Consider the following 18,320-nt stretch of genomic DNA (forward strand, 5'->3'; position numbering starts at 1 on the left):
AAATTTCATTTACCCAAAAACTATCTCATGTAATACAATTTAGAACATAGGGCCAAAAACTGAATGGAAAGGAAATTACAGAGCCACAGAATCTTAAAGTAGAATATATATATCAAATCTTTAAAAACATTAACAGTGTGCAGGGCAAAGAAAGTAATGGGTCCCTTGTAATATGAATTTGTTAGATCACACCTGGCATCTTCTGTTCATTTGTGAGTGTAACATTAAAAGAGACCTTAATAAAAGGGAGCATTTTCAGTATAGAAATAGCTAAAAATAAAAAGTAATAAAGAATAGAAATATAGAAAATATGAAAAGGAATAAAATAAAGATGTTTAAGCTACAGAAAAACAGGTCTTAGAGTTTGGTAAAATGGAGAGCAGACATACAACAGATTACAAATATCCGAAGGGAAGAAAAGTTGTCATTATCTATACTTCTTCACATGGCAGTCCCAGGACCAATGGATAAAAGTCATAGGGGCATGTATCTTAGTTCAAAATAAGAAAGATAACAAAGTTCTGCAAAAGAGAATTAGGGCTGCCTCAGATACACACACGCGAAGATTTGTCCACCATTGAAAATATACAACTAGATGTGTCAGGGATTCCTGCATTAGGAAGTGGTTATATCTGATCACTTATAAGATCTCTTACAATATTAAAATTCTGTGGTTCTACAACATAACAAGACTAAGTTCAAGGAAGTTTCTTTGCATTACAATTGTACATACAGGTATTCTCTAATGAATAAAAAAAAAAAAGACATTCCTGAAATTTCTGTTCCTTACATTCTATTTGCACATTAACTTCCCATTATAAAACTGTACATAAATTCCTCAAGAAAACTTCTGGCCCTCCACACATTAAAAAGTCATATTTATGAACACTTTTTAAAAGAATCTATGTATTTGGAAAGCATTACTCAAGATAAAACAGAAAATAAAAATAAACAGCATGGTATATTGTATGAGGTAGAAGTAACAGAAAAATGTGAAAACAGCTCAGTGCTTTGAAGATTTGATTATGTTTCTCTCAGAGTTCAATGTCCTTTAATACCTACAATGGTACATTCAAAGTAATTACTTTAAATTATTCCTATATTTCTATAATCAATTATATTAATTTCTATAATCAATTATATAAATGGCCTCTTTCCATTTATCTTGGTTCCATTTATCTTGGTGTCATAAAATCACACAAGGATACAGGAGAGGAAGGTCATTTTATTAATTCTACTGTTTGTAGGCATTGTACTCTCCTCTCTCTGACGCTTTCATAGAAGCCCTGTAAAACCTTAAAAAAAAAAAAAAACCTTCTCTCTTCCTGGTCTAAGACCTTTACTGTCCACAAGATGGATAGACAAATGCTTATTTGTTTGAAAGCATTTAAGACTTGTAAGGAAGCCTTCTAACCTCACTAGGACTGAGGAACAACCAGGCTTTTATTGTAGCTGTGAGCTAAAATCAGACATAAGCAATGGTATCTCAAAATTTCACTAAAGTGAACTTAGGCATATACCAAGTGTTTTTTTTTAATCACAGTGAATGAAGTTCCATAAAGGAATTAATCTTCGGAAATATAAAGGTATGTATTATGCATATTATATACAATCGATGCAACTATTTTACTCACCAATTCCATTAAATCTTTTAACTTCCCGATTTCTTCTGGAATGGATACCAGTTTATTATTACTGAGGACCAAAACTTTAAGGGGAAGATCAAATAGGTATTTTGGCAATGTTGATAAAAGATTTCGACTGAAAAGAATAAGAAAGTCTCATTATGAGAAATATGTCTGAAACTTGACATGTTATGTTGAAAAAGAACAAATCACCTCAAAAGTAAATAAATTTTCACTAAATAGTAACTATCATTTAATGAGTGCTTACTTTGTAACAGGCTAAAATCTGTACATGCACTATCTCACTTAATCCTCATAGTAACCCCACAAGACTATTATCTCCATTATACAAGTAAAAATAAAGGTTAAAATTGCTTAAGCGACTTGCCCAGGCACAACAGACTGCAAAGCCTGTGCTGTTACCTATGATATTGTCCTACACACCACCAGCCCTCAAAACCTAGAATCATTTTTCTGAGCTAGAAATTGCTAGAACCTTGCTCTCTGGCATAATTTCACTATATTCAAAACCTCTACACCTCTAGGGAAAGGCTTCAAGGATAAATTTGCATGTGCCGTGTTCAAATTTATGAAAGAATGAATAGGATTATATCTTTAAAAACAGGTAGTAACCCTAACCCATTCGCTTTTGTTATGGGTTTATGGTAGAACAGTCTACTAGCACCTTTATCTCAGCTAAAAGTTGATACAACATTCCTGTCTCTGTGCATACATTTAAATATAAGGACAACTAACATTTATTGAGTGCTTACTATGCGGCAGGCCATGTTGCGAGCACCTCACACGAATTAACTTGACTAACCCTCAAAACAACCTACTTTAGGAAGATAGACACTATCATGATGCCCATTTTACAGATGAAGAAAAAGTCTAAAAGAGATTAAGTAAACTGCTCAAAGTCACAGAGCTGGTAAGTGGGAGAGTCAGGATTCAAATCCAGGCAATTTGGCTCTGGGTCCCTTACCCTCAAACTAATTTTGGTCAAATTTACATGCCAATGCAGACTGACCCAAACAATCCCTGCTGTAGACTGTGTCCTCCCCATTGAAAACTATAATGTTGAAACCTAATCCCCAATGTGATGGTATTTGGAGGTGGGGTCTTAGGGAGGTGGATCAGTGGCCTTAAAAAGAGATCCCAGAGAGCTCCCTTGCTCTTTACGCCATGTGAGGACTCAGCTAGAAGCCAGCCATCTATATGAACCAGGAAGCAAGTCTTCTCCAGACACGAATCTGCTGGAACTTTGAACTTGAACTTCCCAGCCCCCAGAACTGTGAAAAATAAATTTCTGTTGTTTATAAGCCACCTAGTCTATGGTATTCTGTTACAGCACCACGAGAACGGACTAAGACAATCCTACTACCAAAATATATAAAGTGTGTCATTATATTTACATACTACCAAGCATTCATTAGCAATTTGCTATTATTTTTCCTGCTTTTCAAAGTGATATTTATAGACTTGTACCTAGCATTTTGTGTAACATGCAGAGCAACAAAAGCCCAATGTTACCCCACTGGGGGGACTTCAAGACCTTTCACCTCATTTTATGCCTGCAGAGGACATCCAGAAACACTAGACTAGCTTTAATCACATGGCACAGACTTTAATAAAAAAGGATAATGCCCCAAGACCAGCAATCCTAGCCAGACTGGTGGAATGTCAAATATGCCAGGTGCTTGTCACAACCCTTGCACTTTAAGGATCAAGTAGGATCCTTGGGAAAGTGGTCTGTCTAGAGCACACAGGGATCTTCCTGAGGATTCCATTGAAAAGGAGAGTAGAATCCAGGAAGAAAGAAAGAGCTAAAAAATTATCTTACAAGTTTCTCAAGATCTTTTCACCAAAATAAAAACTAAACAGGAAAAAGAATGGCACATACAAACTCATTCTAATCTCCCTCAGACCAAGAAAGTTTAAAAATTGGCTTCTTTGCTTCCCTTAAGAAGCAGGTTTATCGAGTTAGCAGTCAGCTTTCCATTTCTTTACACATAGCTAATAAGTCATCAATCTTCACTTTTTTGCCACATGTTTTAGAGATAGTCAAAGGAAGTCAGTCACTAGAACAAATGTTATTTTAATAGAGTGTGTTCAAAAATTTCTCTGACTGTAAACGAAAACCAGGAGTCAACTTTTAGAGATCAAAACGGGAAAGAATCGCAGAAAGTTTTAGCAAAACTATTCTAAGATATACCATACATGTTAATATAGAAATGCAATTCAATTTTGACAAATCATTTTTTCCATAAAAGAAGAAAATAAAACAAAGACAAAACAACTTAAAAATACCTCACTTTCCTCAAACCTTTCCCAAGCGAAGCCAAGGAGATTATGTACCCAATTAGAGAAAGGAACAACCCAAATGACCAACCTCTATGAAAGGAAATTCCTCTCACACATTTTAAGGTGTAAAATGGTTTCAGTTAAAGTATTATATTCAGTTATAGTATGTACTGACAGGTTACACCACTGGGGGAGACATACATAATAAATAATATATCACAGAGAGAAAGAAATGCTATTATTTATGTATATTAATTATATTTACTACTTCCCTATATGAGAATTTAGACAAGTAACTTTGTTAAGGAGGGGGGAAGAAATTATTCCTTATAACTAGAAACATAAAAGAAAAATAAGAAAAAGATTCTAAAGTTAAGTCACAATATACCAGTTTCCATTCAATGTCACTCATTTGATAGGGTAATTTTTTCTTATACTTATTCAATGTTCACTCTATTATAAATATAGGGTAATAGCTAAGAATGAGAGTTCTATAGCCATACAGCTGCTTTGATTTGAATCTTGGCTCTACCACTTGCAATATATATAATTTTGGGCAAATAGTTAACCTCTCTCTGTGCTTCAGTTTCCTCATCTGCAGTGCAGAGATAATAACCACATATCTCAAAATGCTGTTGTGAAGATGCGATGAGGTAATACGGGTAAAGTATTTGTAACACTGCTTGGCACACAGTAAGCACTTATTATTAACATCAATTACCCACTTCCTAACCTTCCAATACTCCCATGCCAATCTATCCATCCTTGAAGCAGCAACAAGAAGCCACGACAGTGAAAAATATAAATCAAGAACTGTTTCTTTATAATGCTCCACTTTAACTGAGGATGCATGTAAATAAATCTGTGTTGTGGTGCTATGATTTCAGTAAAATATTTCTGATCTAAAGCCTTGCTACTCAAAGTGATCTAAGGCCCAGCAGGCATGGGCATTACCAGGGAGCTGTTAGAAATGCTGGCCCCACTGCAGACCTATGGAATCAGGATCTGCATCTGATTCCTGTGCACAGTAATGTTTGAGAAACACTGCTGTCAAGAACAAGACCAAAAGCCTATAATGTGGATATATAAAAAATACAAATAAGATACTCCTGAGATATAGGTTACATAGCCAAACCAAATACATTCCTTTTCAACTAGAAAGAATCAGAACTATAATAAAAAACAAAATCTACCCTCCCAAAATTGTTTCCTTACCTAATGTTAAGGTATGTTAACATCTGTAGGTTTTTAATGGCTTCAGGAATGGTTTTGATGCAATTATGATATAAATTTAACGTTTCAAGAGGTGCAAATAACCAGACATCAGAAGGAATTTCTGTAAAACGATTTCTTGAAAGATCTGAAAAATAAAAGTAATGTTTGAGTGTCAAACATACACCTGTATTTCTGGTAATTAACAGAACTATTTTCATACTTGCTGAATCACTTAGAATCCAAGCAACTATTTTAAATATTGACCTCATGGAAAGTCTGTTCATTAACAAACTGTACTCTATATATATCACTATCTTTAAACATTATCTTTTAAAGTACCAGTGAGGAATTCTCTCTGATATTTAAAAACATGAATAAAACCTCCCCTGATCCCACATCAACCTCCATCCACCTCTGCCTCCTTTACAGCCAAACTTACATAAATCTACAACATAACTGTCTTACTTACCATGGACTTCTCAACCCACTGTAATTTGCTTTCTATTCATTCTCATGCCCACCAAGGTCACCAACAGCCTCCATTATCAACCACCAGTCATCCATCTGGAAACATTTCTCTTCCCTTGGCTTGGAAGACTACATTTCTGGATCATTTCCTATTATCTCCCTGGCTACTTCTTAGTCTCTTGCTAGATTCTTCTCTACCCGTACTGTGAATGTTAGTATTCCTAAGGGCTGTGACATAAGGTACTCTTTACTTAAGATATATACTCTATTAGGTGATTTTATCCAAAACTGGGGTTAGTATTCATATATTGACAAATTTCAAATTAAATATATGTTTGAACACCTATGTTCTAATCTTTAAGACTTCCTCTGGATAGCTCTCAGGCACCTCAAACTCTCCAAGTGTAAAATCGGAACTGAAGATCTTCTTCCACATATCTGTTTCTCTCATCTTAGATAATGTCACCAACATCCTCCTCACGAGCTGCTCAAACCAGAAACTTGATGTTTGCCCTTGATTCCTTCCTCTCCTAAATTATTCCAGGTACACACAAATATACTTCTATTCATTTAAGTTTTCATAAAAATAAAATCATGGAATTATTATAACTATTATACCTCTATTGACAGTTTATTTGTTAAATAAAATTTTGAAAAATATTTAGGATATCATGTGGCAGGTTGAAAAAAAATACCCTAAAAGAGTTTCTCAACCAAAGGACTATTGACCTTTTGGGCTGTGTAACTGTTTGTTGTATGAGGCTATCCTGGGCATGGTAGGATATTTAGCAGCATCCATGACAACTACCTACTACATGCTAGTAACACCCTCTAGTCATGAAGGCCAAAATATGTCCCCTGGAGTACAAACCCTCCTACCCCTGTAGAGAACCACTGCTGGAACAACTATCAAATTAGCTATCCTACAGTAGGAAAATACTTTGCTTACACAACTTCATTATACTTATTTGGTTAAAAACATAAGACTATCATTCACCTCTGTCAAGAAGAACATCTATAGTGTATTTTAGCCCACTGTACCTCACTTAGCATCTGGTATGCCCTCATAAGAACAGTTTCCTACAAACACTCAACTTCCTCACTCTGAGGGATGAGACCTACATATTTAGCAGTATAATAAATTCCCTATTCAGAATATTAATATACATGCATTAATATGTTTTTATGTATGTGTGTATACACACACACTCACCTAATGCAAAATTTTGTAATTGGCTAAAGAAAACTATAGTTATGATTATATAATATAAAGATTAATTTGGATTCTTCTTCCTCCAACCATAAGATTCTGAATAACTAAATAAAAGGATAGACAGAATTATTAGAAACCAAATTCTGAACTTTCATTTTCCTGGCTCACCTCCTCTGAGCACCCAAGCATCGTACAGTTCTATTTAGGGGGAAAAATTAAGTCATTTTTTATTTTAGTTTAGAATGTTTCTTTTACATTTGACTTTTACCTCTTATTCTTATAACTTCAGAATCCTGGGAGTTGGGCTTCCCTGGTGGTGCAGTGGTTAAGAATCCACCTGCCAATGCAGGGGACACAGGTTTGAGCCCTGGTCTGGGAAGATCCCACATGCTGCGGAGCAACTAAGCCCGTGTGCCACAACTACTGAGCCTGCGCTCTAGAGCCCGCAAGCCACAGCTACTGAGCCCACGTGCCACAACTACTGAAGCCCGCGCACCTAGAGCCCGTGCTCCACAATAAGAGAAGCCACCGCAATAAGCCCGCGCACTGCAACAAAGAGTAGCACCCACTCACTGCAATGAGAGAAATCCCGTGTGCAGCAATGAAGACCCAACATACCCCCAAAAAAATAAAAATAAAAAAGAATCCTGGGAGTTGGGAGTTAAAAATTACTGATTACAGTTAACTTGAAATACTAAAAACAAAATTATGCCCAGTTTCTTATTCTGTATATCTAGTAAGTACTCATAGATAATACACTGGTCCTAGAAACAGACGATGGTAGCTTCCATTGAGACTGCAAGAATAGGGATAAAAAAAGTGGATAGAATTTGAAATATATTTCATATTAGTACTTCCAAGAAATGCGCAAGTGATTGTTTATGTGGGATAAATAAGAGGTACTAATCGAGGATGGCACCCAGAATTCTGGCCTAGGCAACTAAATGATGCTACTTAATAGAAGAGTGAGAAGTGGAACAGGATTTTTGTTCTTGTTTTCGCTCGTATGGTTTTGTTTTGTTTTTTGAAACAGAGGTTAGAATGAAGGGTTCAATTTTATATTTGTATAAACTGAGATAACTGAAAGATATCCCACAGGGGACTGTGAAATGGACAGTTAATCAGATCATTCTGGATCTCAGACGTGAGGTCTGGGATGGATATATTAAACTGAAAGTTGTGGGAATATGGTTAGCACACTAAAATCATAGAAATGGAAGACATCACCTAAAATCAGAGTATTGAGTCAGAAAGAAAGTTCAAGGGGCTTCCCTGGTGGCGCAGTGGTTGAGAATCCGCCTGCCAATGCAGGGGACACGGGTTCGAGCCCTGGTCTGGGAAGATCCCACATGCCGTGGAGCAACTAGGCCCGTGAGCCACAATTACTGAGCCTGCGCGTCTGGAGCCTGTGCTCCGCAACAAGAGAGGCCGCGATAGTGAGAGGCCTGCACACCGCGATGAAGAGTGGCCCCCACTTGCCGCAACTAGAGAAAGCCCTCGCACAGAAACGAAGACACAACACAGCCATAAATAAATAAATAAATAAATAAAATTAAAAAAGAAAAAAAGAAAGAAAGTTCAAGACTGGGCCATCCAGAAGAACAAGATTAACAAGTTGAGCAGAAAAAAAACAGCAAGCAGAGAAGACTGAAAATAATAGTCAAGAGAAAACACAAGAAGTGTAATAAAGAGAATGTTCAAAGAAGTAACCAGAGAAAAAGCCAAAATATCAGTATTAATAATTTAAATAGTATCAGGATATTATTTTAATAATTTATATATTATTGCATGATGCTTCATGTTCTTTCGCCTCCAAAAACAAGACTATTTAGTTAAATTACAACATAGCTACAATCCTGCAGCCTGTGGAACAAAATCCACATTCACAGAAAGATAGACAAGATGAAAAGGCAGAGGGCTATGTACCAGATGAAGGAACAAGATAAAACCCCAGAAAAACAACTAAATGAAGTGGAGATAGGCAACCTTCCAGAAAAAGAATTCATAATAATGACAGTGAAGATGATTCAGGACCTCAGAAAAAGAATGGAGGCAAAGAACGAGAAGATGCAAGAAATGTTTAACAAAGACCTAGAAGAATTAAAGAACAAACAAACAGAGATAAACAATAAAATAACTGAAATGAAAAATACACTAGAAGGAATCAATAGCAGAATAACTGAGGCAGAAGAACGGATAAGTGACCTGGAAGACACAATGGTGGAATTCACTGCTGTGGAACAGAATAAAGAAAAAAGAATGAAAAGAACTGAAGACAGCCTAAGAGACCTCTGGGGCAACATTAAACGCAGCAACATTTGCATTAAAAACTTCCCTAACATGGGAAAGGAGATAGCCACCCAACTCCAGGAAGTGCAGAGAGACCCGTACAGGATAAACCCAAGGAGAAACACACCGAGACACATAATAATCAAATTGGCAAAAATTAAAGACAAAGAAAAATCATTGAAAGCAGCAAGGGAGAAACGACAAATAACATACAAGGGAACTCCCATAAGGTTAACAGCTGACTTCTCAGCAGAAACTCTACAAGCCAGAAGGGAGTGGCATGATATACTTAAAGTGATGAAAGGGAAGAACCTACAACCAAGATTACTCTACTGGGCAAGGATGGAGAAATCAAAAGCTTTACAGACAAGCAAAAGCTAAGAGAATTCAGCACCACCAAACCAGCTCTACAACAAACGCTAAAGGAACTTCTCTAAGTGGGAAACACAAGAGAAGAAAGGGACCTACAAAAACAAACCCAAAACAATTAAGAAACTGGTAATAGGAACATACATATTGATAATTACCCTAAACGTGAATGGATTAAATGCTCCAACCAAAAGACACAGGCTTGCTGAATGGATACAAAAACAAGACCCATATATATGCTGTCTACAAGAGACCCACTTCAGACATAAGGACACATACAGAGTGAAAGTGAGGGGACTGGAAAAAGATATTCCCAGCAAATAGAAATCAAAAGAAAGCTGGAGTAGCAATTCTCGTATCAGACAAAATAGACTTTAAAATAAAGAATGTTACAAGAGACAAGGAAGGACACTAAATAACAATCAAGGGATCAATCCAAGAAGAAGATATAACAATTATAAATATATATGCACCCAACATAGGAGCACCTCAATACATAAGGCAAATGCTAACAGCTATAAAAGGGGAAATCGACAGTAACTCAAAAATAGGGGGAGATGTTAACACCTCACTTACACAAATGGGCAGATCATCCAAACAGAAAATAAATACGGAAACAGAAGCTTTAAATGACACAATAGACCAGATAGATTTAATTAATATTTATAGGACATTCTATCCAAGAACAGCAGATTACACTTTCTTCTGAAGTGCACATGGAACATTCTCCAGGATAGATCACATCTTGGGTCACACATCAAGCCTCAGTAAATTTAAGAAAATTGAAATCATATCAAGCATCTTTTCTGACCACAATGCTATGAGATTAGAAATCAATTACAGGGAAAAAAACGTAAAAAACACAAACACATGGAGGCTAAACAATACGTTACTAAATAACCAAGAGATCACTGAAGCGATCAAAGAGGAAAGCAAAAAATACCTAGAGACAAATGACAGCAAGAACACGACGATCCAAAACCTATGGGATGCAGCAAAAGCAGTACTAAGAGGGAAGTTTATAGCTATACAATCCTACGTCAAGAAACAAGAAAAATCTCAAATAAACAATCTAACCTTACACCTAAAGGAACTAGAGAAAGAAAAACAAACAAAACCCAAAGTTAGTAGAAGAAAAGAAATCATAAAGATCAGAGCAGAAATAAATGAAATAGAAACAAAGAAAACAATAGCAAAGATCAATAAAACTAAAAACTGGTTCACTGAGAAGATAAACAAAATTGATAAACCATTAGCCAGACTCATCATGAAAAAGAGGGAGAGGACGCAAATCAGTAAAATTAGAGCTGAAAAAGGAGAAGTTACAACAGACACCGCAGAAATACAAAGCATCCTAAGAGACTACTACAAGCAACTCTATGCCAAGAAAATGGACAACCTGGAAGAAATGGACAAATTCTTAGAAAGGTATAGCCTTCCAAGACTGAACCAGGAAGAAATAGAAATTATGAACAGACCAATCACAAGTAATGAAATTGAAACTGATTAAAAATCTTCCAACAAACAAAAGTCCAGGACCAGATGGCATCACAGGTGAATTCTATCAAACATTTAGAGAAGAGCTAACACCCATCCTTCTCAAACTCTTCCAAAAAACTGCAGAGGAAGGAACACTCCGAAACTCATTTTACAAGGCCACCATCACCCTGATACGAATACCAGACAAAGATACTACAAAAAAAGAAAATTACAGACCAATATCACTGATGAATATAGATGCAAAAATCCTCAACAAAATACTAGCAAACAGAATCCAACAACACTTCAAAGGATCATACACCATGATCAAGTGGGATTTATCCCAGGGATGCAAGGATTCTTCAATATATGCAAATCAATCAATGTGATACACCATATTAACAAATGGAAGAATAAAAACCATATGATCATCTCAATAGATGCAGAAAAAGCTTTCGACAAAATTCAACACCCATTTATGATAAAAACTCTTCAGAAAGTAGGCATAGAGGGAACCTACCTCAACATAATAAAAGCCATATACGACAAACCCACAGCAAACATCATTCTTAATGGTGAAAAACTGAAAGCATTTCCTCTAAGATCAGGAACAGGGCAAGGATGTCCACTCTCACCACTATTATTCAACATAGTTTTGGAAGTCCTAGCCACGGCAACCAGAGAAGAAAAAGAAATAAAAGGAATACAAATTGGAAAAGAAGAAGTAAAACTGTCACTGTTTGCAGATGACATGATATTATACATAGAGAATCCTAAAGATGTCCCCAGAACACTACTAGAGCTAATCAATGAATTTGGTAAAGTTGCAGGATACAAAATTAATGCTCAGAAATCTCTTGCATTGCTATACACTAATGATGAAAAATCTGAAAGAGAAATTATGGAAACACTCCCATTTACCATTGCAACAAAAAGAATAAAATACCTAGGAATAAACCTACCTAGGGAGATAAAAGATCTGTATGCAGAAAACTATAAGACACTGATGAAAGAAATTAAAGATGATACAAACAAATGGAGAGATATACCATGTTCTTGGATTGGAAGAATCAATATTGTGAAAATGACTCTACTACACAAAGCAATCTCCAGATTCAATGCAATCCCTATCAAGTTACCAATTGCATTTTTTACGGAACTAGAACAAAAAATCTTAAAATCTGTATGGAGACACAAAAGACCCAGAAGAGCCAAAGCGGCCTTGAGAGAAAAAAACGGAGCTGGAGGAATCAGACTCCCTGACTTCAGACTACACTACAAAGCTATAGTCATCAAGATAATATGGTACTGGCACAAAAACAGAAACATAGATCAATGGAACAGGATAGGAAGCCCAGAGATAAACCCACGCACCTATGGTCAACTAATCTATGACAAAGGAGGCAAAGATATACAATGGAGAAAAGACAGTCTCTTCAATAAGTGGCGCTGGGAAAACTGGACAGCTACATCTAAAAGAATGAAATTAGAACATTTCCTAACACCATACACAAAAATAAACTCAAAATGGATTAGAGACCTAAATGTAAGACCGGACACTATAAAACTCTTAGAGGAAAACACAAGAAGAACACTCTTTGACATAAATCATAGCAAGATCTTTTTTGATCCACATCCTAGAGTAATGGAAATAAAAACAAAAATAAACAAATGGGACCTAATGAAACTTAAAAGCTTTTGCACAGCATAGGAAACTACAAGCCAGATGAAAAGACAACCCTCAGAATGGGAGAAAATAGTTGCAAACGAATCAACGGACAAAGGATTAATCTCCAAAATATATAAACAGCTCATACAGCTCAGTATTAAAAAAACAAACAACCCAATCCAAAAATGGGCAGAACACCTAAATAGACATTTCTCCAAAGAAGACATACAGATGGCCAAGAAGCACATGAAAAGCTGCTCAACATCACTAATCATTAGAAAAATGCAAATCAAAACTACAATGAGATATCACCTCACACCAGTTAGAATGGGCATCATCAGAAAATCTATAAACAACAAATGCTGGAGAGGGTGTGGAGGAAAGGGAACCCTCTTGCACTGTTGGTGGGAATGTAAATTGATACAGCCACTATGGAGAACAGTATGGAGGTTCCTTAAAAAACTAAAAATAGAATTATCATATGACCCAGCAATCCCACTACTGGGCATATACCCTGAGAAAACCATAATTCAAAAAGACACATGCACCCCAATATTCATTGCAGCACTATTTACAATAGCCAGGACAGGGAAGCTATCTAAATGCCCACAGACAGACGAATGGATAAAGAAGATGTGGTACATATATACAATGGAATGTTACTCAGCCATAAAAGGGAATGAAATTGGGTCATCTGTAGAGACATGGATGAATCTGGAGACTGTCATACAGAGTGAAGTAAGTCAGAAAGAGAAAAACAAGTATCGTATATTAACGCATATATGTGGAACCTAGAAAAATGGTACAGATGAACTGGTTTGCAGGGCAGAAATAGAGACAAAGATGTAGAGAGCAAACATATGGACACTAAGGGGGGAAAGTGGCGGGGGGTGGGGTGGTGTGATGAATTGGGAGATTGGGATTGACATGTATACACTAATATGTATAAAATAGATAACTAATAAGAACCTACTGTATAAAAAAATAAAAAATAATAATAATATTATGAGTTCCCTTAGGGAATTTAATTAAATTCATAAACTATTTTCTGAATGAGCTAATATATTTATTTAGTAAATACCACTTAAAATTACAATTATTATTCTAATTTAATTAAGTAAAGCATAATAAAGTTAAAATTAAAACTGAAGCCATTACAAAGCCTCTAATTAAGGAAATCTTGTTCTAGGCTTTTTCAGATTTTAAATATGTATAAACATCTTTTCTAAGAATTGGGTAAACAGAAAAAGAGTGCCAAAAGAAAAATACAACCATAGAGGCAAAGATAGGCAATAACACAAAACTGTATTTTAATTTCTTGATCTCACACTAACAGCATCTCATATTTTCCTTCAAAAAAGTGAAAATTAACTTCTACATAGATATAATGGATAAAATTTAAACTCTGATTTAAATTTTTTATCTTGTGATGTACAATTAAACCATAAGGAAGTTTTTATAACATTAAAAATCATTTAATGAACACGTGCACTGGGGCAACTAGAATAACATGACTAAAAAAGAACATATACTCAAGAAGTACATGCAAAATTGGTATTTTATTTATTATGGTTCCATCTAAAGATGGAAAACAAACTGTTAATTTACTCCTTATGGGGAGATTCATTTCACAACAGCTTTAAAGTCTGCCTTCTTAGGGGACAAGTAGGACTTGGGAAAAGACAATTTTAAAGATGTTTCACCTTTCCCACACACTAAAAAAAGGAAATTAAAATTTGCTCCTTATCTTCCTGCAGTAAGCTGAATGGTGGCCCTCAGAGATATCCGGTCCTAATTCCTGGAACCTGTGAATGTTGGCTTATAGGGTAAAAATTTTTACAGATATAATTAAGTATCCTGCAATGGAGATTATCCTGCATCACCCAGCTGGGCCCTAAATGCCATCACATGTATCTTTATAGGAGAAAGACAGAGGGAAATAAGACAGACACATTGAGGAAAAGGCCATGTGAAGATGGAGGCAGACATTGGAGTGATGTGGCTTAGGAATGCCAGCAGTCACCAGAAGCTGGAAGAGGCAAGGAATGGATTCTCTGCTAGAGCCTCCAGAGGATTTACGGTCCTGCTGAAACCTTGATTTTAGCTTCAAAAGACTTATTTTGGACTTCTGGTCTCAAGAACTATAAGAGAATAAATTTCTGTTGTTTCAAACCACCAAGTTTGTAGTCACTAGTTACAGCAGACACAGAAAACAAACAGATTTCTCAAAAATCAGAATTAATGAGAGAATGCCTGCAAAAAAATTTTTAATTAAATAGTTGTACATTTTTTTCTTAAACAGTAAGGTGATATCTCAGTTAGTATCCTTGAGGATAAGTTCCTTTATAACCACCGAACTATTTTTCTTTTGTCTTGGTTTTTATTATAAAATCATATCAAGCAGTATTGGCAATAACTCAACAGTAGACAGACTGCTGTGTACTGTTTCCTGCCTCCTTCAAATCGCTCCTTGTAAAACTGCTGGGAGCCTGTTAGACATTAATAGATCATTTTAAATAATCTGATCTAAATTATGTTCTGTATCACTCTTGAGCTTCAGAGGTCAAAGAAGCTAGAGAAGGGAAGAGAGGAGTCAGATGGAATGGAAGTCTGTTTGCTGCCTCCCAAGCTGCAGCCACAAGAGCCACAGACGGGTCCATCTGTCACCCAGTGCATTTCTTGGCCCACCGGCTAGCATTTCTGCCAAGATATAGAAAATGACTTCCAGAAAGTATACTATTATACTGTACTAATTATAGTTTTATTTCACTCAGTGTTCAAAACGCTGTATGTCCTTTGTCACATATTGTTAAAACGAACTAAGATACATGAGTCTTCTCTGGGTGATAATTAATAATATAGATTGCTATAGTCCCTCTTATTTTAAAAAAATGCCAGATTATGTTTGAAAATCTGTCACATTATCACCTATGGAAAAACTTCTAACAATGATGTGTGTTTTAGAAAACACTCATCATTAACAGAGATAGAGAATTTTCTGCTTAAAGAAACATGACAGTTAAGTAGAGAAATAATTTGAAGTCAGAACTTTAAATTCACATCAACAATAACCTAAGCAGAACTGAAGCAACTGTCTCATGTGTGTGCGTGTGTGCGCACACACGCACCCTCCACATATGCTAGGTCAGAAGGCTATGGGCTTTGCATAATCATTTCTAATTCTCATAACAACCTTATGAGGTAGCCACTATTCCTCATTATATGAATCAAAGACATATTGAATGGCATGACTAATGTTAAAAAACTAGTAATAACTGACAGCAGAGGGGTTCCAAACTCAGATATGACTTCAAAGTCCACGTTCTATGTGTGCTTTTCCACTCCTCCAACACACTATTGTGACTTCCTGTCCCAGATTTCAAATATTCTGTTCCACTGGAACCACAAAACAGGGTCAGAGAAATTCTAAATCTCCTAACTACATTCATATCCTAGGTTTCTTCTTGCAATAAGAAGCAGAACATATATCTTACTTCAAGTCCCAATTTTTAGTTAAGAAAATAATGAACACCATTATAAAGCTCTCAGCTGTTCCTAATTTACCATTTCAGGACTGTTTAGTCGGAGCCAAAACATAGCTTTCTTGGCTCCTTAAAGAATGGACCCTTATTAATTTTTCAATATTTTAACCAACTCAATAAACAAAGATTAAAGAAAATTAAAAAGTAAAGGAGTTTCTTCAAAAGATCTGTAACATTTTATAGGCTGAGTACCTGTCAAGAACTCTAAAGGATCTGAGATTTTAGCCTACTTGTCAGCCAACAAGCTAGCCTACCACAGTTGAATGGAGGCTGGCAGAAGGCATGAGACTCCTGTGTGTCAAAGGACTTTATTACTCACAGCACGGCAAGTGGCATGAGCAGCAAGTCTGTATCAGTTCCTCTTGCCCCCCAAATCTCACAGGGGTGACATATATGGGTATAGATGGATACCTGCACATACAATACATCACATTAAAGGAGAGGAAGTCTAAGCTGAGGGAACCCAAATCTTTTATAATAGATAGTACACATGCCGGCACTTTGTTCGAAGGGAGACATTATTTTACTGGATAATAAGCATGATTGTCCTTTCTTCCAAAAGATAGTCCTGAACAAAGGGCAGTTAGTGCCTCACTCACAAGATATGCAGAAACATGAGACCCATGGAAAATTATCTCCTAAGGTGTACATTCCTTATTGACCACAGATCAGAAGTTGCAGCCTCACCACAGAAAATACACAAGGTAAAATAATTAAATATCATAAGCATCAAATTCTCTGTGGTTCTGCCCTTAAGAGTCTGGGACAGAGGCAGGCAAATCCTGATTCTCACCTTCCAAGTCTCATTCTTATTTCCCAGGCAACATTCTGACTTGACTCATAGGCTGTGCCGCTCATTCAAAATTCCATTAAGCACCATGAATTAGGTACTACGTGTTAGGGTAGGTTAAAAGCCAGTCAGACACCAACTCTAAGCAATCCCAATTATTGTTCCACCCTAGCACCAAATATTATCGGCTCAGATAATAACACTTCAGTGAAAGGAACTATGCAAAAAAAAAAATCACCCCCACTTAGTTCAACTAAAAGTGTGATTTTTTTACAAAGCTGTTGTGATGGGACCAATACTTCATAATCCTTGGGGTGTATCTCACAGTTTACAGAAGTCCTACAGACTGAAAAATGAGGTATAACTGTTATTTAGTAGATAAGCACTAGACTGTATCTGAACTATATTCTAATTCTACTGATGATTACCTACAAAAGATTGCCAAAATCACTTAATTACTACTCCTCATTATCTCAGAGCTACTGGAAATGAGTAAACATTCTGGAACAACCTAAAATCCTTAGAGGAAGTAAGCAAAAGAAACGACAGGAAAATTATCAATTTGTACCTAATGATATATAATGTTCATAAATATATAAAATAAAATGATGGAAATTGACTATTATATTCAGTTCTTATTACATGGAAAATATATGCTAGAATTATGTCTTTAGGAGAGTGCATAAAATCAACTAACTAAAATACTTATTTCCTAACATGAAAATGAAAAAAATTTTCTGTGCTCTTCAGTAATTGATATTATTCAAATGTGAGCAGTTACAGCATGTAAAATCTGATTAATAAGCTCTCAAATACTAATGCTTCCTTATCTACTTTTCCATCTAAAAGAAGTGTTAGGACTAGAAACAAAAGCAACAAGAAAACAGGAGGCACCACAGCTGTCTGTCAATGCAAGAATGGAGAGTGTCTTTGAAGTATTAGGCTCTGATGTCGGAACCTGATGGGAAATGACAACCCCATGGCTCTGGCATCTGCTTTCAACAGATGCCCTCGGCAAAGACAGGTGATTTCTTGATTCAGTATTCCCTAGAAGGGTATTGTGCTGTCATTCAGGACAAGATAATGAAAAGTCAGTCTATAACATTAAAGCCTTGTTGAATGAGTAAGATGTACAGCTCAAGAATTTCTAAGCTACTCCATGATGTTAAAATATTAACCATAAGTACAGTGGAGAGGAAAAAAAGTATGAAGTAGATATTAGAAAAAGTGAAGAAAAAAATGCTTTAAAGCCAACAGTTATGAGAAACAATAACACGCAGACCTTAGTGACCTGCAGCAACCAATAATGGAAGGCTCCTTTTGAGCACAGGCACTTTGAGAAGCAAGGGGGCAAACA

The 18,320-nt window shown here is 36.0% G+C and overlaps 1 protein-coding gene and 1 long non-coding RNA gene across 3 annotated transcripts in view; one reads left to right on the top strand and one right to left on the bottom strand.

The window, feature by feature from the left end:
- Positions 1 to 8,083, top strand: part of LOC309652106 — an 89,004-nt gene extending 80,921 nt beyond the window's left edge. Inside the window, exons 3-4 of the long non-coding RNA XR_014258583.1 lie at positions 6,069 to 6,156; positions 7,115 to 8,083. This is a non-coding gene — a long non-coding RNA (uncharacterized lncRNA). The remainder of the gene's footprint in view (positions 1 to 6,068; positions 6,157 to 7,114) is intronic.
- Positions 1 to 18,320, bottom strand: part of LRCH2 (leucine rich repeats and calponin homology domain containing 2) — a 92,448-nt gene that overhangs the window by 54,603 nt on the left and 19,525 nt on the right. For both annotated transcript variants that reach the window (XM_082445506.1, XM_082445507.1), the window contains exons 2-3: positions 5,145 to 5,289; positions 1,635 to 1,761 (exon numbers count right to left, since the gene is read on the bottom strand). In XM_082445506.1, coding sequence (XP_082301632.1) covers positions 1,635 to 1,761; positions 5,145 to 5,289 — 272 coding nt within the window. The remainder of the gene's footprint in view (positions 1 to 1,634; positions 1,762 to 5,144; positions 5,290 to 18,320) is intronic.

The sequence above is a fragment of the Balaenoptera physalus genome, assembly GCF_965194825.1.
Source record: "Balaenoptera physalus genome assembly, chromosome: X".
NCBI classification, from domain to species: Eukaryota; Metazoa; Chordata; class Mammalia; order Artiodactyla; family Balaenopteridae; genus Balaenoptera; species Balaenoptera physalus.